This window comes from Salvelinus alpinus, chromosome 21 (assembly GCF_045679555.1).
Source record: "Salvelinus alpinus chromosome 21, SLU_Salpinus.1, whole genome shotgun sequence".
In the NCBI taxonomy this organism is placed as follows: domain Eukaryota; kingdom Metazoa; phylum Chordata; class Actinopteri; order Salmoniformes; family Salmonidae; genus Salvelinus; species Salvelinus alpinus.
Genome location: NC_092106.1, coordinates 21929201 through 21949275, shown reverse-complemented (window position 1 = coordinate 21949275; position 20075 = coordinate 21929201). Strand labels below are relative to the sequence as shown.

At 41.8% G+C, this 20075-nt stretch overlaps 2 protein-coding genes across 2 annotated transcripts; both read left to right on the top strand.

Moving 5' to 3' along the window:
* Positions 1 to 1146: 1146 nt before the first annotated feature.
* LOC139548043 (serine/arginine-rich splicing factor 1B-like) lies at positions 1147 to 8528 on the top strand. Its single transcript, XM_071357350.1, has 4 exons — positions 1147 to 1603; positions 1974 to 2167; positions 7079 to 7251; positions 7502 to 8528. The coding sequence occupies exons 1-4, from the start codon at positions 1413 to 1415 to the stop codon at positions 7703 to 7705; spliced, it is 762 nt and encodes a 253-aa protein (XP_071213451.1). The 5' UTR covers positions 1147 to 1412; the 3' UTR covers positions 7706 to 8528.
* Positions 8529 to 9745: 1217 nt separating this feature from the next.
* LOC139548044 (dynein light chain 2, cytoplasmic) lies at positions 9746 to 11350 on the top strand. The gene is made up of 3 exons (XM_071357352.1): positions 9746 to 9883; positions 10578 to 10711; positions 10891 to 11350. The coding sequence occupies exons 2-3, from the start codon at positions 10580 to 10582 to the stop codon at positions 11026 to 11028; spliced, it is 270 nt and encodes an 89-aa protein (XP_071213453.1). The 5' UTR covers positions 9746 to 9883; positions 10578 to 10579; the 3' UTR covers positions 11029 to 11350.
* The last annotated feature ends 8725 nt before the right edge of the window (positions 11351 to 20075 follow it).

Below are 20075 nucleotides of genomic sequence, written 5' to 3'. Positions count from 1 at the left end.
TACATTTTGGAAGCTAATAGATTGCATTTCATTAAAATATCAGACATAATAATTTAATCAGAATATACTATTAACATGTACAACAGAATAACTGCAGAATAAATAATGCTGTAATTGAAAATTGTACACCCAATATAGGCTACTGCCCCTTTAAGAGCTAGAATACTGTATATAAACTTTCTTTCTTTTTCCTACTGTGTTATTGACTTGTTTATTGTGTTATTGGCTTGTTTATTGTTTACTCCATGTGTAACTCTGTGTTGTTGTCTGTGTCACACTGCTTTGCTTTATCTTGGCCAGGTTGCAGTTGTAAATGAGAACTTGTTCTCAACTGTCCTACCTGGTTAAATAAAGGTGAAATAAAAAAATAGATTTTGTACCCAACGTTGTGATTCTCACCAAATAGATTGTCTTCTCATACTATTCAAACCCCACAATCAATAAACAGTTGATTAAGCTCTCTTAGCCTATAGATCAAATATTGCAAACAAATAATATTAACTAAAAACTCCACACATTCATCATCTTCTCTCTTGTGGCACCAATGTGAGTGTTTAGGGAAAGGGAAACTGTCGCAGTAGTCTAGTGTGTGGTGCGGGAATAATGACAAACTAACCTGAGGAGCTTCACGTTCACATTGCCCTAAAAAAATTGGAACCCGACCGCGGAATTCAAGCGAACTCTCAGTTCGTTTCGCTTTTGGGCCCCTTGAGGGGTCAGAGTTCCTTTGGAGTGTTCACACCGCACAGAAAATGAAGCGCACCGCACTGGGTTCACAAACATTCGCTGAAAGGGTCGGGACCAAGCGTGAAACATTAGGCTCCAAGAAGGTCCTCATTCATAAACAGTGTATGTGTGTATATACTTTGTAAATTCAATACTATTGGTGTAGGCCAGCCTATAATAATAGGTTGCTGGCCACTACTCATAAGGCCAATTGATAAATTATGACGATTTAAAATTGCAAGGCGATAATGGCCAAACAATTATAATCGAATAATCTGCTCACCTGAAACCTTCTTAGCTGAAATTATTCGCGTAATTATACCAATATCACACACATGTGTTTATTGATTTAACATTTATTCTATCAGGGAGGCATACTGACACCCAGGTCTCTTTAACAGATGAGCCCTGTACAACTGTGGACTATTTTGTTTGGCGGAGGTAGGCATTTCTAGAGTTCTCTACTGGGCACATTTCCGGTATTCATGAATGCCCTCGCGAAGAAGCGCGGTTCTGCACCGGGAGAAGTGTAGCTAGCAGACAACTTTAAGCGCGATTGATACCTTATTTTGTGTTTATGCACTATACTCATATGGTTTTCTAATCGGTTGTGATCTACTTGAATAACGTTTTGCGAACTCGCTTTTTATTTCAACCTAACGCTAAAATAGCTAACGTTAGCTACTATGTCGGGAGGTGTCGTGCGAGGCCCTGCAGGAAATAACGATTGTCGTATTTACGTCGGAAATCTACCCCCTGATATTCGCACCAAAGATGTCGAGGACGTGTTTTACAAATATGGAGCTATTCGCGACATCGACTTGAAAAATCGAAGAGGAGGACCTCCCTTTGCCTTTATCGAATTTGAAGATCCCAGGTAGCTAAAGGCTAGCTTGTTAGCAACTTGTGCACTGCTCTAACGTTACTAGTTAGCCAGCTAACGTTACTATACTGTAATTTGAATATCTATGCTCATGCGACGTCGTTGTAAATCGACTTAGTTTGCAGATGTAACTAACGTTAACGTAACTAGCTATTTTCGTTTTAAGAATGTAACGTTAATTGGCTTGATCGCTAGTTTCTTCTCTTTCTGCAGTGGCACATTGTGAAGGTGTCTTTGTTTGTGGCTAGCCGACTAAACGCCACGAGTTATCGTAAATTGTTTAGTTTAGCCGGCTAATGAGGTACGCCACAGGGTGCTGTGTGGACGATTGTTTAACTAACATTTTCTATTATCACTTTTTCAGGGATGCCGACGATGCAGTGTACGGACGAGACGGCTATGACTACGACGGTTATCGGCTGCGAGTTGAATTCCCTCGGAGCGGCAGGGGTGGGGCGAGAGGCGGCTTTGGTGGTGTTGGTGGGGGTGTTGGTGGGGCCCCTAGAGGCAGATACGGGCCGCCATCCAGACGCTCCGAGTACAGGGTCATTGTCTCAGGTGAGTTGTGTAACTAGGGTGTTGGAGACTTACCATTGCTGAGGTCTCATTTTCAAGTGTACTGAAAGGGTCGCCACTGGTCAATGATGGCACCGAATCATTTGTCTGGAGTCTTAATTTCAACACGTTCTGTCCAATATCTCAAGATAGGGTTGTCATATTCTAATGACATTTTCAGGGCTGATGTAGAACAGAGTAGATTCAAATAAACTGATCTTATGCAAATGAGGCAGTACTGAATACATCATTACAATAATTTAAGACTAATAGTTTTACGTAGGGTCCTCATATCTTCGTGCTTTGTGAAAAACAGACTATGCAAATTAGCTGCTTAATATGATAATTCCTATGTACGGAAGAAAATGACAGCATAGCATGTTAAACCCCTTAATTTAAAGTACCAGTCTTATGTAACAATACCAAATGTAACATACTAATTTGAGTGTTCCAGATTTACGTCTAGTCAGGGAATTCTGGAACATAGGAGGTGAAGGAAAAGACGTACCTTTACTTCCGTCCAAGGACGTCTGATGACCGTAAAACACCCTCAGGACTTTCCCATACTTGTTTGCAATACAATGTCACATCGATCTTACTCAGGTAGAATGAGGAATACTCCTTGCAAATATGAACACCAATTTCGCAGGTTTCATAAATTCTGTCCCACAGAATTGAACATTCTAAGCATGGTACTTACTTTACTTTTGGGCTCATGTCATGTAAATATCACAACTTACAGTATTGTGATTTTTATTGTTTTAGACATGGTTCAAATCAAATCAAGTTTATTTTATATAGCCCTTCGTACATCAGCTAATATCTCGAAGTGCTGTACAGAAACCCAGCCTAAAACCCCAAACAGCAAGCAATGCAGGTGTAGAAGCACGGCGGCTAGGAAAAACTCCCTAGAAAGGCCGAAACCTAGAGAGGAACCAGGCTATGAGGGGTGGGCCAGTCCTCTTCTGGCTGTGCCGGGTGGAGATTATAACAGAACATGGCCAAGATGTTCAAATGTTCATAAATGACCAGCATGGTCAAATAATAATCAGGAGTAAATGTCAGTTGGCTTTTCATAGCTGGTCATTAAGAGTATCTCTACTGCTCCTGCGGTCTGTAGAGAGTTGAAAACAGCAGGTCTGGGACAGGTAGCACGTCCGGTGGACAGGTCTGGGTTCCATAGCCGCAGGCAGAACAGTTGAAACTGGAACAGCAGCAAGGCCAGGTGGACTGGGGACAGCAAGGAGTCATCATGCCCGGTAGTCCTGACGCATGGTCCTAGGGCTCAGGTCCTCCGAGAGAGAGAAGGAGAGAATTAGAGAGAGCATACTTAAATTCACACAGGACACCAGATAAGACAGGAGAAGTACTCCAGATATAACCAACTGACCCTAGCCCCCCGACACAAACTACTGCAGCATAAATACTGGAGGCTGAGACAGGAGGGGTCAGGAGACACTGTGGCCCCATCCGATGATATCCCCGGACAGGGCCAAACAGGAAGGATATAACCCCACCCACTTTGCCAAAGCACAGCCCCCACACCACTAGAGGGATATCTTCTGGTTAACTTCCACGTTCAGGTTTTCAAATGATTTATTAATTTTTGATGACCATTGACGTTTAGTGATTTACTTGATCACCTCTGTTTTTTGTAGAATTCTCGCATAGGTGATGCGACAAACAATGGACTCTGACACCCTTGTGTAATGTGGGTTGGGTTTATATTAGAGGTCAACAGATTATGATTTTAACACCGATTTATCGGAGGACCAAAAAAGCCGATACCGATTTAAATCGGTCAATTTTTATTTATATATATATATATATATTTTTTTATATATTTGTAATAATGACAATTGCCACAATACTAAATGAAAGCTTAACTTAATATAATACAAAATCAATTTAGTTTCAAGTAAATAATGAAACGTGTTCAATTTGGTTAAAATAATGCAAAAACAGTGTTGGAGAAGAAAGTAAAACAAGTCCAATACAGCAAATGAAGGATAAACATCTTGTTAATCTACCCAACGTGTCCGATTTCAAAAAGGCTTTACAGCGAAAGCACAACATATGATTATGTTAGTTCAGAGCCAAGTAAAAAAAAAACACAGCCATCTTCCCAGCCAAAGATAGGAGTCACAAAAAGCAGAAATATAGATAAAATTATTCACTAACTAACCTTTGATCTTCATCAGAGGACACTCATAGGACATCATGTTACACAATACATGTATGTTTTGTTTGATAATGTGCATATTTATATCCAAAAATCTCAGTTTGCATTGGCGCGTTACGTGCAGTAATGTTTTGATTCCAGATGTTTTTGCAGATAGCCACAGAAATACTCATAATAAACACTGATAAAAAATACACGTAATATTCGCAGAATTAAAGATACACTTCTCCTTAATGCATCCGCTGTGTCAGATTTCAAAAAACTTTGCGGAAAAAGCATAATGTGAGTACGGCGCTAAGAGCCCAATCCAGCCAAAGAAATAGTCGCCATGTTGGAGTCAACAGAAGTTACAAATAACATGATAAATATTCACTTTGATCTTCATCAGAATGCACTCCCAGGAATCCCAGTTCGACAATAAATGACTGATTTTGTTCCATAAAGTCCATCATTTATGTCCAAATAGCCACTAGTTGTTAGCGTATTCTGCCCAGTAATCCATCTTCATGAGAACTGCGTGCAGACAAGAACTCAAAGTTCCGTTACAGGTCGTAGAAACATATCAAACGGTGTATGGAATCAATCTTTAGGATGTTTTTTTTACATAAATCATCAATAATGTTCCAACCGGAGAATTCCATTGTCTGCGCAAAGCATTGGAACGAGAGCCAACTCTGTCGGGAGTGCGCGTCATGAGCCTGAGACACTCTGACAGACCCATGACTCATTCAGCTCCCATTCCCCCCTCCTTTATAGCAGAAGCCAGAAACAAGTTTCTAAAGATGTTTGACCTCTAGTGGAAGCCTTAGGAAGTGCAACTTAACCCCATAGACACTGTATTCGGTAGGCCAAGCTTTGAAAAACTACAAACCTCAGATTTCCCACTTCCTGGTTGTATTTCTCAGGTTTTCACCTGCCATATGAGTTCTGTTATACTCATACATCATTCAAACAGTTTTAGAAACTTCAGTGTTTTTTATCCAATACTAATAATAATATGCATATATTAGCATCTGGGACAGAGTAGCAGGCAGTTTAATCTGGGCACGCATTTCATGCAAAAGTGAAAATGCTGCCCCCTATCCCAAACAGGTTAAGAAGTTTTAGGTTGTAGTTGTTATAGGGCTCTCTCTATCATTTGTATTTCATATACCTTTGACTATTGGATGTTCTTATAGGCACTATAGTATTGCCAGCCTAATCTTGGGAGTTGATAAGCTTGAAGTCATAAACGGCGCTGTGATTCAAGCTTTGCGAAGAGCTTCTGGCGAATGCAGGAAAGTGCTGTTTGAATGAATGCTTACGATCCTGCTGCTGCCTACCACCTCTCAGACTGCTATGTCAAATCATAGACTTAATTATAATAAACACACAGAAATACGAGCCTCCGGTCATTAATATGGTCAAATCCGGAAACTATCATTTCGAAAAACAAATATTTATTATTTCAGTTAATTACGGAACTGTTCCGTATTTTATCCAACGGGTGGCAACCCTAAGTCTAAATATTGCTGTTACATTGCACAACCTTCAATGTTATGTAAAATTATGGCAAATTAATTACGGCCTTTGTTAGGAAGAAATGGTCTTCACACAGTTCGCAACGAGCCAGGTGGCCTAAACTGCTGCATATACCTTGACGCGGATGTGCTTTTGTTAAAACACCACCCGTTTGGCGACGTAAGCTGTGATTCGACGATAAATTAACAGGCACCGCATTGATTATATGCAACGCGGGACAAGCTAGTTTTAAACTAGTAATATCATCAACCATGTGTAGTTAACTAGTGATTATGTTAAGATGGATTGTTTTTTATAAGATAAGTTTAATGCGAGCTAGCTACTTATCTTGGCTCCTTGCTGCACTCGCGTAACAGGTGGTCAGCCTGCCACGCAGTCTCCTTGTGGATTGCAATAGGTTACCGATTGTTATGAACACTTGAAATCGGCCCTAATTGATCGGCATGGCGATTTAATCGATCAACCTCTAGTTGATATACATCATTTGTTGCACTGCATGCCACCACGTTGACCTACTGTTCAAATGGTAACTTAACAGTCTTTAATATTTCAACAACACTGTGCTGGTGGTCTTCTGTATTTCACTAACAAATGGACTCCCTGTGTTAACATAGCAGGTGTAAAGTAATCGCCTGAAACTAGGTCCCCTACATACTGGGCTGCATTCAGTATGACCAGTTGAAAAACTGGGAGGGGTTGGGGAACGCTGTCAACATGGCCACTGCCCTTTATATACTCGTCATACCCAGCGACCGTAACTTAGTTCAAGAATGTATCAAACGTCGAAGTGAACTGAACGCACCTCGGGTCTTGGCGAGAAGGAAAATAAACTGTTGGGCAGACCTCTTCTGCACTGTTCAACCAATCCAGTAAATGTGGAGGAGGAGTTAAGATGGAGTATCGCTGGAACATCTGGTTTTTGGGTACTCGGCGGAGGCTACCCGCTGATTGGCTAGTTACTTTTTCGCCAGATGGAAGCGGTGGTCTTTTGGTCCACTAAATATTGATAGTTATTTCATATCCATGTCTTCTACATTAGTTCATTGTTTCTGGTGGGGTAGAACCAGCCTGGTTTAGTTATTCTCTGTGCAGATTCTGAATTATACTGCTATGCCACAGATCTATTGAGCAAGTTTGTACTATTGAGCAAAGTGTTGAAAGTTATCACTTTGAGTAAAACATATCTAATTTATATGCTCTTCTCTCCAAAGGGCTTCCTCAGAGTGGCAGCTGGCAGGACCTCAAGGATCACATGCGTGAGGCTGGGGATGTATGTTATGCTGATGTTTTCAGAGATGGAACTGGAGTTGTGGAGTTTGTGCGCAAAGAAGACATGACCTACGCCGTTCGAAAGCTGGATAACACCAAATTCCGATCACACGAGGTATGCTTTCAGGTTTGATTGGTTGTTCATGGATTTGATTGTAAGGATATGATTCTATTTTTGTTAAAGATAACTAACGTGACTAATAACACTTGAATCTTTCCCCTCAACCTTTCCCCACTTTCAATCCAGTGACTACTTGTGCAGCCTTTCAAGAACTGAAGGCTTGTTTTGATGCAATGGAAGGAACCGTTTGAGGTGGAAATACTTTTCGTTTCAACGTCCAGTTCTTTTTGTGTGTGTCTACCAGGGAGAGACCGCTTACGTTCGCGTGAAAGTAGATGGTCCCCGCAGCCCGAGCTATGGAAGATCACGTTCCAGGAGCCGCAGTCGAAGCAGGAGCCGCAGCGCAGCCAGTCGCAGCCGCAGCAACTCTCGCGGTGGTGGTACCCGTGGTGGCAGAGGATCTCCTCGCTACTCTCCTCGCCATAGCCGCTCTCGCTCCCGTTCCTAAACTCTGTGTTGCCCTTTTGGTGGATCCCCTGTAAACAGTTCCCCTCTCCACTTGTTTTTACCCCCTTTTTGAGTTTTTCCAGAAGTCAACTATAGATTTGAATTTTTGCATTGAATCTCCTGATGTCCTAGTGGAAGGTCTTGGTATGTAGGTGTATCCCCTCCTGTCACCTTTCCTCCCTCCCCTGACCCCCCCCACTTTAGTCCTTTTGTTTTGATCCCTTTCAATTCATTTTGATTTACCTATTGTCTGTCCTCAATTTTTGCACTACTTGAAACCCGGTTGTTCTTTTTAATGAGATCAATGTTTTTGTAAGTGTTGGAAAATTGAGATGTACTTTTTCATGGGATGTCGGGAGTCTCATTGCTAAACTGTTTTACCCTTGTCTTCCTTTAGACATCTGAAGATAAGGATTAAAGAGTGATTTGGAATAAAAGTTGTGGAGCACATTTCATTTGTTTGATCAGGATAGGACATCTTAGGAGGAGTCAGGTCGAGGCAATGGTATGCTTTAGTATTGATTATTTGCATCTATTGATAAAATGGTTGCTACAGGATGCATGATTCTCTTGAATGTGGCACAATTTTCTATATCATATATATACTTATTGTTTGGCAACCTTTTTTAAGCACTGATAAACAGTGCATGTATTTGGTTTTGTGCCAGGACCAATGTCCTTAGGTGTACCTTTTCGACTTTAATGTTACATAAGAACCCTTTATCTTTTCTTCTGTAGATGCTGGTTTAATTTGACAGGGGCTCTGGGCTTGTTTCAGCTCAAACATTGAGAAATATATTTTTTAATTAAACTGAATTTGATGATTTTGGTGCTCAGAATTTTTTTTATTGATCATTAGTAGTGACATGTCATGAATGCACAATATAAGACGTGGGCTGGGCCCAAATCAGACATGATTCTAATGGTTTCCCTCTGATTTTTTCCCTGGTATTTCAAGGTTTTGATTGGAGGAGTGGCTCAGTGGATCCCAATCCTTGGAGCCGGATCAGAGGAGCGTTTAGGAAAGGGTTAGGCAAGGATGGATGCTTGGAACGGGATCCATTTTCCAGGAATCAAATCAATTGAACTAATTAAGGAATCGTAGATGCAACTTTTTGAATGCCCCAGTTTATTTCAATTTTTGAGCGGTAAATATGCGCAGAGTCTTAAGGATTATTTACGTTTTTGGAGTAAGAGAAGGAAACTGAGGACCAGGAAGTTGGATCAAAGGATGCAAGGAGTCTGGTAAATAAGGCATTAAAATGTGGGATGGTTGGGGATTATATTTAGTATAGTTAGTCTGTCTTTATTACTTAAATTTACTTTACTCTTTCAGTTTAGCATTTTCAATAAAATCCTGAAAAGACATACCTGTTTTTTTCTTTCTTTTGAATTAATGTTAAAGCCATCTTCATGGCCCTATGATGTAATAAGAGAAGATAAATGCTTATTTGTAGTCCTAATTGAAAACCCCAGTAAACCATCTACTCCAATGTATTACATTTTACACCATGGGGCGGTTTCCAGGACACAGATTAATTTTAGTCCTGGACTAAACTATTTCAATGGAGATTCATAATTTACTGTATGTTTTAGTCCAGGACTAGGCTTAATCAAGAAATGACTGAATATAAACTGAAATAAGTGATAACACAGCCTGTTAAGAGTTGTATGCGGTAGTGAGGAAATGTAATTCCAAGCAGATGTTTATATACATCTCACACAGACAATATAAAGTCCAGTAAAAACGGATTATATTTCTATTAAATTAATATAAACCTATATAATCTCTCATACATTCATTGGTGTTGATATCAATAAACTAACACATCGAGCATAATTAAATACTCCGTACAGCCGAGTTTGCCAGGAGGCCTTCTCTACTTACCTCACCATGTATTGTTAACGATGCATTGTGGGATGAAATAAAATGCTGGCAGAGAGGAGCTGCTAGAAAATGCTCAAAACACAAGAAGAGGTGGCAGCTCAGCCAATGGCAGGGTAAGTTGTGTAGGGCGGGGGAGGTATTTTACGAGGGCAGTTTCCCCACATATTTGCTTTGAGTAAATCTTATAAAATAATTTGTCGCAGCACGATCCAGCAAGTAAGCAACGCTTGATATCCACTAAGGGGAATTACCTGATTACGAAGGAGATAGTATCAGCATCTCCTAAATAAGGTGAGTGACAGTGTTTGGTAGCCTGCACGCACTCACACTTGACTTGCATGGATGCTGGTGATTCAGGTTGTCTAATTGAAGCGAAGTTTCTCGTACAAGGTAGCCTACTTTCTATTGTGAATTTAAATCGAAAAATTTTACTAATGCGCAATCACTACCACCTGCAGGCTATTGGCACGAATCCGATCACCCTCGGACCTGTAAAATCATCCATAATTTAAAGGAATTATGTAGAAATTAAACTAATAGTAAATGTATATTGATGTTTGAACTAGACTAGAATTGTGCATTTCAGTGGACAGATTCCTAATTGTATAAATGTAATGTCGCCATGTGGTTTTTAATTTTAACTGTATCGCGTTTCTTCCGTAACCTATTCGTATTTTACCTAACCAGCACAGGGTCGTAGTCACTCAACGTAATCTGGAGCCGAAATACAGACCAGCTATTCAGTACGTTCGGATACACTGATAGAACCGCGTTGATTGCAACATTGTATCATATATCTGCACTTGATTGGTTCAACCTTTGATTTTCATTGTAAACCGCACTGTACGGTGAAGACTGGGTAAGCCAATCATGGCTGCACGTGTTACCTGTGAATTCCGGCTTTATCACCTCACTAGACTTGTCATTTTGTATCTGTAATTACGTTAGTTTAGACTTGTTTCTTTTTTTTTGTCCTTGTTTGCAGGCATGACTGACAGGAAGGCAGTAATCAAGAATGCTGACATGTCTGAGGACATGCAGCAGGATGCAGTGGACTGTGCTACCCAGGCCATGGAGAAGTATAATATAGAAAAGGACATTGCAGCCTACATAAAGAAGGTGAGATGTGAATACTGTAGTGTCAGGCCTTTGGCCTATGTATTCCAATTAGAGTGACGTCTTCCATGGTGCAAGCTGTTTAAATACGATGACCAGGCTGCAAGATGTGCATGCCATGAGGTCATTTTCTTCCTCATGCAGTCATTGATTACTAAAGCCCTGCTTTTAAATCCCTGTAGGAATTTGACAAGAAGTATAACCCTACATGGCATTGCATTGTTGGAAGGAACTTCGGCAGCTACGTCACTCATGAGACAAAGCATTTCATCTACTTTTACTTAGGGCAGGTGGCCATCCTCCTCTTCAAGTCTGGCTGAGTTCTCTTTGAGGCCTGGAGTGCCTCTCTTCCCAACCTGGACTGTAATGCACTGGTGGCTGATGTCACAACTTCCCATACACTTCAAATATTAAAATATAAACATACCATGATGATACACAACTGGCTGTGCACAACTGCATGGACTAAGATGTACCATATTTAATGTGTATATGTTACAGTAAAAAAATATTACTTTTCACTAGTTTCCATAAAATGCAACTGGAAGAGATTTTTGTTAATGCTACATTTTGTTATAATTAATTTGTAAATGCTTTAACAGTGGCCTTTGATTGTATAATAAAGGAAAGCTAGAGATTGTAGTTGTGCATCTGCTTTCCCCCAGAGCTGTTTTGTTTTCAGTGACTTCTGTGCTGTCATTTTAAATGTGTTTAGTTGCTCCAGACGTTGACGTACTACAGCAGTTTGTAATGCCTGTATATTGCCAGAGGTACAAGTGAGCCTAGCACAGTGTGTTTGGACATGTCGTCCCAGATTTGCAACTGCTGTTATCTATCCCATTTTCCCACAATCTTATTTCATGAGCTGGAATGTCTCATCTGGCATTTTCTATTGCTATTTGTATTGTAAGTCAGTAGAGTTCCAATGCTGACTTGTTTAGATGCTTGGAGGTTCCATTTGCAGAGGGTTGACACCATCCACACTTGAACCTATTCTGGCTGTGCAACAAAGGACTGAATGTTGGTGTTCAGGTCCTTTTGTAGACTTTCAAATTGTAAGAAAATATTCATCTTCAGTGGTTACTTTTTTTACTTTATTTGCTATGTTGGTTGTTTCTGTTTATAGTTTAATGCAAATTGCTGTATGATTTGCACAGACGTACCTCTTATTCTCAGTTCATGGGCACCTGAAATCAATTGCACTTCACTAAAGGGATATTTTGTCAAAGAGGCCCTAGATCTACTTTCCCAGAGTAAGATTAACTTGATACCATTTTTTTATGTCTGTCCAGTGTGAAGGAAGTTGGAGGTTGTTTCGTGAGCTAATGCTAACTAGCATTGGTGTAATGACTCGAAGTTGCTAGTAGATAGCGCAAGGACTGGAAGTCTATGGTTAACGGATCAAAGTTATAATTGACTCCTGGCAAGTAGCTAAAGGGCCTCATTACCAAAATGCTGAAGTGTCCCTTTTAAAGGTGTCCAGTAAACTTGGAAACTTTAATTTAGTCAATCTATAATCAAGTCAATGATTAAACATTTCATTGTATCCTGTTCACGTTCAATAGTTTTGTGATTACTTAACCATGTCTTTGACGATGCAGTAAAATGTGTAGTCATTGTTTCAAAACCATGGACAGTTACAGTGGGTGCAGCCCACCACACATTATTTGGGCAATTGGCCATTAATTTTCAGTAAGGTTGTTCCTGTTTGGAGGTGTAGCAATGTAGGAACAGATCCGGACAGATATTGGCTGGCAAATGAATTAACCTCGGAGGCAGCATGTTATATACAGTATGTGCTGCTTGGGATCTTTTTAGTACTCGAGTGCAAACACTACAAGGCAACCTGAGTGTAGTGTAGTTTATTTCAGCAACTGAGCAGTAATTTTGATTAGGGGAAATATTGATGCAACCAATTAGCAGTATGTTACCATTACTAGTTCCGAAGACATTCGTTTTGCATAGAGGTCAATTGGAGGCAAGACTACAGAAGACAAAGTGAAGGACAAGTGACTGATAAATGATTCGTGGGGACAGACCGTGATCGGACCACAAATACTACCCTAGGCTTCACAGGGAAACGTACACTGACTGAATCAATGTTCTCGGTTTTTATAGTAGAATTATAGACACGCATGTGGTTATAAAAATGATGTGCTTTTTGATTCTCAGCATGGTAACCATTCTCCACTCCAGTGGCACATCCTGTTCACTGCACCTCTGAATGTGTGGTCCGTTACCTGACAGCCAGGTGAGGGAAGCATTCAGTAAGGATCTGTCCTTCCACTGCTAATCTATCCAAGGCTTGAATGACAAAAGAGCTAGATGATGGATGAGATACAGTACATTGAAGTGGGTTGCACCAGACTCAATAGCCTGTGGTTGTACAGGTCTGGAATGCTTTGTACTTTAGATCAGGGTTTCCCAAACTCAGTCCTGGGGCCCACACCCACCTGGGTGCATGTTTTTGCCCCAGCACTACACAGCTGATTCAAATGAATAAATTGTAAATATTCAAGGAACAGTCCTGAATAGCAGACAGCCGATAGAGCTAGTTATTCGTCACGTTTTAAGCTCAGTCGAATCATAGTGCCATATGCAATATGCAGTACCAGTCAAAAGTTTGGACCCTCATTCAAGGGTTTTTCTTTATTTTTACTTTTTTCTACATTGTAGAATAATAGTGAAGACATCAAAACTATGAAATAACACATATGGAATCATGTAGTAACCAAAAAAGTGTTCAACAAATCAAAATATATTTTATATTTGAGATTCTTCAAAGTAGCCACCCTTTGCCTTGATGAAAGCTTTGCACACTCTTGCACACTCAGGTCTCAGAGCAAGTGACGTAACCGATTGAAATGCTATTAGCGCGTACCCGCTAACTAGCTAGCCATTTCACATCCGTTACACTCACCCCCCTTTCAACCTCCTCCTTTTCCGCAGCAACCAGTGATCCGGGTCAACAGCATCAATGTAACAGTATAACTTTAACCGTCCCCTCGCCCCGACACGGGCGCGAACCAGGGACCCTCTGCACACATCAACAACGGTCGCCCACGAAGCATCGTTACCCATCGCTCCACAAAGGCCACGGCCCTTGCAGAGCAAGGGGAAACCCTACTTCAGGTCTCAGAGCAAGTGACGTAACCGATTGAAATGCTATTAGCGCGTACCCGCTAACTAGCTAGCCATTTCACATCCGTTACACTGGCATCACTGAAGGCTAACTTCTTAAACCTGAGGTCAAGTGCAGCTGTTTTGTCTACTGATACTACATTCTCATCTACTGCTCATATACATATATAATACTGGATTAAATAATGATGTAGTAATAAGTGCTTACTGTACCTCTCTCCACTGATCTCCACAGTGACCTGCTCAAAGGGTTCCAGGACTCTGTACACCTCCTCCACCACCTCCCATTCCTCTTGGGTCAGAGCATCAACAGGTGCATTGACAATAGCCAGGGTAGAGATGATGGCATCCTTTTACTCAAGAAACCGCTTCAACATATAAAATGTTGAATTCCACCATGTAGTGCAGTCTTGTTAAGGTCTCAGCTCAGGCATCCCCATCTGGCGTTGTGTAGACTTTAGTTTTTCAGCACCTACTATGCTCCTGTGAAAGTATTCGACAGCTGCTTTCACTTTGTGTGGGCTTCATCACCTTCAGAGCATCTCTTACAATCAGGTTGATTGTGTGGGCAAGACATGGATGATGGGTCCATTTGAACATTTTCATGGCTTTGGTTATGTTAGCTGCATTGTCGCTAACAAAACAGACCACTTTTCCATCTACTTCTTTTAGTTCCTCTGCCAAGTTCTCTGACATGTGTCTGTCGCTGAACTCAAAGCAGTCCAGAAGACAGCTAGACATCGAAAAATCTTTAATGAAGTGACATGTAACCGACATGTAAGAAGTGGTTACCCTTGATATCCTGAAGTCAATGGTAAGGCAAACTGCAGTAGCTTTTTGGACTCTTTCCCGCACTGAAGCCTGTGTGCTCTCGTACAGTTGTAGAATAAGTGATTTTAAAAGGGGTTTCCTGCATGGAATTGTGTACATTGGATTTAGACTATTGCTATTATTTCTAAAACCTCTGTCCTCCAAGATCGAAAATGGCTGGAAATCGGTGGCAATCATTTTAGCCAATGCAATATCAATTTGACCTTGTTTTGCTACAGACATAGACTTTGGCATAAACTGGTCCATAGAAGACTGCGTTGCTGTGGGTCGCGGAGTAGGCCTACTTGACTGAGTGGATACATCCCCACGTGTGGAGGTGCTGGCTCCACCACTATCACTAGCAGGCCCGCTAGTTTCTCGAAGCTCCGCTACAACTAGCTTCACAGTTGGGTGCACAGTTCGCATATGATTCCAACTCATTTTCCAGCTGTTGTTTTCACAGCTGTCCTTCCTCTGTCCTCGACTGCTAAGTATATGACTGTGAGTGTGTTTGCTCGGCCCTCCCTCACACATCTTTGGTTCATTGGTTGACACTGCCTGTCTGATTGACAGGAACAACAGGTGAGGCTGTTAGTCTGAGCAGACAGTCAGAACGAATGTGTGTACGCTTGAGCATTTAGGCCTATATTATAGATTTATTTTTTTCGTTCTTTGAATTAGTGAATTCTGTTCATTTAAATCTTTTGATTATTCATAATCTTCATTTTAAAAATATTTTTATAAATAGATTCGGCTCTTCTGATATGCGACCCAGCTCCCAATGTTCACCTACAAGAGCCGCTTAGAGCCGACTCGTTCGCGAACAACCCATCACTAATCGAGGCACTCAGTTACTGTTCGATTGAACATTAGAATGGGCAAAACAAGTGACCAAAGCGACTGAGCGCTGTATGATCGTCGGTGCCAGATGAGCCGGTTCCAGTATCTCAGAAACGGCTGGCCTGGGCTTTTGACGCATGATTGTGTCCAGACTTTACCGATAATGGTGCGACAAACAAAAAACATCCAGTCAGCGGCAGTCCTGTAGGCGAAAACAGCTTGTGGATGAGAATGGCAAGAGTTGTGCAAGCTAACAGGCAGGCCACAAACAGGCATATAACGGCACAGTTCAACAGTGGTGTGCAGAACGCACAACTCGTCAGTCCTTGTCACGAATGGGCTATTGCAGCAGACGACCTCACCGGGTTCCACTCCTATCAACTAAAAACAAGAAAAAACGGCGAACGTCATAGGCGGCCAGTGGCACCTTCATTTGGGAGAACAGGCTCATAGTAATGGCTTGAACGGAATAAATGGAATGGTATCAAACACATCAAGCACATGGTTTCCATTCATTCCATTCCAACCATTATCATGAGACATCTTCCCCTCAGCAGCCTCTTGTGGCGATCACCAATACTGGACAATTGAGGAGTGGAAACACATTGCCTGGTCTGACGAATGCCGGTTCCTGTTGTGTCGTGTTGATGGCAGAGTCCGGATTTGTTATAAGGAGCATGAGTCTATTGCCCCATCCTGCTTGCTGTCAATGGTACATGCTGGTGGCGGTGATGTCATGGTGTGGGAAATGTTTTCCTGGCACACGTTAGGTCCTTTGATATTAATTGAGCAACGTTTCCATGCCCCGAGGATTTCAGGCTGTTATGAGGCAAAGGGGATCCAACTCAGTACTAGATGGGTGTACCTAATACATTGGGTGTACTGAGTGTACATGGCAACATTTCATAAAAAATGGCATCTCTTTTAACACACTCTTTCTCCCTCATAGGCACGTGCACGTGCACACACAGACCTGACGCACACACAGAGTAAGACTTTGATGTTAGTAAATGTGATCCTCCAGGACTGGCCTATCACAGAGGATGCTAATGTTCTTCCTCCTATCTTGCGCTCCAGTGACATGAGGATGTTGAACGTTTGGGGAGAATCAGCATTTTATTCACCTCTCACCAGGTAGCAGGAATGTACACTGCGTATACAAAACATTAAGAATACCTGCTCTGTGGCCTCCCAAGTGGCGCAGTGGTCTAGTTATGCCAGTAGAGATTCTGGGTTTGAGTCCAGGCTCTGTCGCAGCCGGCCGCACAATTGGCCCAGCGCCGTCCGGGTTAGGGGAGGGTTTGTCCGGCAGGGATGTCCTTGTCCCATCGAGTACTAGTGACGCCTGTGGCGGGCCGGGCGCAGTGCACGCTGACACGGTCGCCAGGTGTACGGTGTTTGGTGCGGCTGGCTTCCGGGTTAAGTGGGCATTGTGTCAAGAAACAGTGCGGCTTGGTTGGGTTGTGTTTCGGAGGATGCACGGCTCTTGACTTTCGCCTCTCCCGAGTCTGTACGGGAGTTGCAGAGATGAGACAAGACTGTAACTACCAATTGGATACCACGAAATTGGGGAGAAAAAGGGGTAAAACAGAATACCTGCTCTTTCCATGAAATAGACAGACCATGTGAATCCAGGTGAAAGCTATGATCCCTTATCAGTGGTGTAAAGTACTTGTAAAAAATAATTAAAATTACTAATTAAGTTTTTTGGGGGGGTGTCTGTACTTAACTATTAATATTTTTGACAACTTTTACTTTTACTTCACTACATTCCTAAAAAAAATAATGTACTTTTAACTCCATACATTTTCCCTGACACCCAACAGTACTAGTTGCATTTTGAATGCTTAGCAGGACAGGAAAATGGTCTAATTCCCACACATACAGTGGGGAGAACAAGTATTTGAAACACTGCCGATTTTGCAGGTTTTCCTACTTACAAAGCATGTAGAGGTCTGTAATTTTTTATCATAGGTACACTTCAACTGTGAGAGACGGAATCTAAAACAAAAATCCAGAAAATCACATTGTATGATTTTTAAGTAATTAATTTGCATTTTATTGCATGACATAAGTATTTGATCACCTACCAACCAGTAAGAATTCCGGCTCTCACAGACCTGTTAGTTTTTCTTTAAGAAGCCCTCCTGTTCTCCACTCATTACCTGTATTAACTGCACCTGTTTGAACTTGTTACCTGTATAAAAGACACCTGTCCACAACCTCAATCAAACAGACTCCAACCTCTCCACAATGGCCAAGACCAGAGAGCTGTGTAAGGACATCAGGGATAAAATTGTAAACCTGCACAAGGCTGGGATGGGCTACAGGACAATAGGCAAGCAGCTTGGTGAGAAGGCAACAACTGTTGGCGCAATTATTAGAAAATGGAAGAAGTTCAAGATGATGGTCAATCACCCTCGGTCTGGGGCTCCATGCAAGATCTCACCTCGTGGGGCATCAATGATCATGAGGAAGGTGAGGGATCAGCCAGAACTACACGGCAGGACCTGGTCAATGACCTGAAGAGAGCTGGGACCACAGTCTCAAAGAAAACCATTAGTAACACACTACGCCGTCATGGATTAAAATCCTGCAGCGCACGCAAGGTCCCCCTGCTCAAGCCAGCGCATGTCCAGGCCCGTCTGAAGTTTGCCAATGACCATCTGGATGATCCAGAGGAGGAATGGGAGAAGGTCATGTGGTCTGTTGAGACAAAAATAGAGCTTTTTGGTCTAAACTTCACTCGCCGTGTTTGGAGGAAGAAGAAGGATGACTACAACCCCAAGATCACCATCCCAACCGTGAAGCATGGAGGTGGAAACATCATTCTTTTGGGATGCTTTTCTGCAAAGGGGACAGGACGACTGCACCGTATTGAGGGGAGGATGGATGGGGCCATGTATCGCGAGATCTTTCCCTTTCCCCTTCCCTCAGTAAGAGCATTGAAGATGGGTCGTGGCTGGGTCTTCCAGCATGACAACGACCCGAAACACACAGCCAGGGCAACTAAGGAGTGGCTCCGTAAGAAGCATCTCAAGGTCCTGGAGTGGCCTAGCCAGTCTCCAGACCTGAACCCAATAGAAAATCTTTGGAGGGAGCTGAAAGTCCATATTGCCCAGCGACAGCCCCGAAACCTGAAGGATCTGGAGAAGGTCTGTATGGAGGAGTGGGCCAAAATCCCTGCTGCAGTGTGTGCAAACCTGGTCAAGAACTACAGGAAACGTATGATCTCTGTAATTGCAAACAAAGGTTTCTGTACCAAATATTAAGTTCTGCTTTTCTGATGTATCAAATACTTATGTCATGCAATAAAATGCAAATTAATTACTTAAAAATCATACAATGTGATTTTCTGGATTTTTGTTTTAGATTCCGTCTCTCACAGTTGAAGTGTACCTATGATAAAAATTACAGACCTCTACATGCTTTGTAAGTAGGAAAACCTGCAAAATCGGCAGTGTATCAAATACTTGTTCTCCCCACTGTATCTAGAGAACATTCCTGTTCATCCCTACTGCCTCTGATCTGGTGGACTCACTAAACACATGCCTTATTTGTAAATTATGTACGAGTTGGAGCGTACTTTTACTTTTGATACTTAAGTACGTTTTAGCAATTGCATTTACTTTTGATACTTAAGTATATTTAAAACCAAATACTTTTAGACTTTTACTCAAGTAGTATTTTACTGGGTGCCTTTCACTTAAGTCATTTTCTATTAAGGTATCTTTACTTTTACTCAAGTATGACAATTGGGTACTTTTTCCACCACTGTCCCTTATTGATGTCACTTGTTAAATCCACTGCAATCAGTGTAGATGAAGGGGGGGGGGAGACAGGTTAAAGAAGGATTTTTAAACCTTGAGACATGGGTTGTGTAATGTGTATGCTTGCCATTCGGAGGGTGAATGGGCAAGACAAAAGATTAAAGTGACTTTGAACGGGGTACGGTGCCAGGCGCACCAGTTTGTGTCTAGAACTCCAATGCTGCTGGGTTTTTCACGCTTAACAGTCTCCCGTGTGTATCAACAAGTGTCCACCACCCAATCGACATCCATCAATATTAGGAAGGTATATGCTGTGCAGGTAGGATAGTCTACAGTACATGATGAGATTATGGATAAGAGCAGTGGCGATGTTAGCATGTAAATCTTGGTGGGGCAAAGCCACTACACTACACAACACAACACTAAACAATACATTAATTGCAGTTTAATGGTGACACTCAGTGCCCACAAACTGTTAGGGCCTACATAAAGCTGTCCCAACAACAGAGCTTTCTTTTCAACACAATGGAGTGAATCGTTACCACTGCTACACCTGGCTATCAGCAGAGCCTTGTCTGGTGGTAAAAAAAGTTGATTCAGCCTCATTTACTGCCTTTAAAAAACACATCGCTGATATGGCTGACCTGCTTAAAGAAATGGGGTTTCTACATTTGAGATGTACAAACTATGGTATAAGGGGTTGACGAGCGGATAAGAGGAAATCCATAATTTCGATTAAGACATTAACGAGCGAGCTAGGACGGACGTAGTCAATATAACTATTTGTTCAGCACTTTTGAAATGTA

Bases quoted from the DNA above. Each gene is read 5' to 3' on its own strand.
- LOC139548044 (XM_071357352.1), top strand. From the start codon at position 10,580: ATGACTGACAGGAAGGCAGTAATCAAGAATGCTGACATGTCTGAGGAC. The intron at 10,712-10,890 runs GTGAGATGTGAA...AAATCCCTGTAG, and splicing joins TTGCAGCCTACATAAAGAAG to GAATTTGACAAGAAGTATAA.
- LOC139548043 (XM_071357350.1), top strand. From the start codon at position 1,413: ATGTCGGGAGGTGTCGTGCGAGGCCCTGCAGGAAATAACGATTGTCGT. The intron at 1,604-1,973 runs GTAGCTAAAGGC...TCACTTTTTCAG, and splicing joins ATCGAATTTGAAGATCCCAG to GGATGCCGACGATGCAGTGT. The intron at 7,252-7,501 runs GTATGCTTTCAG...TGTGTCTACCAG, and splicing joins CCAAATTCCGATCACACGAG to GGAGAGACCGCTTACGTTCG.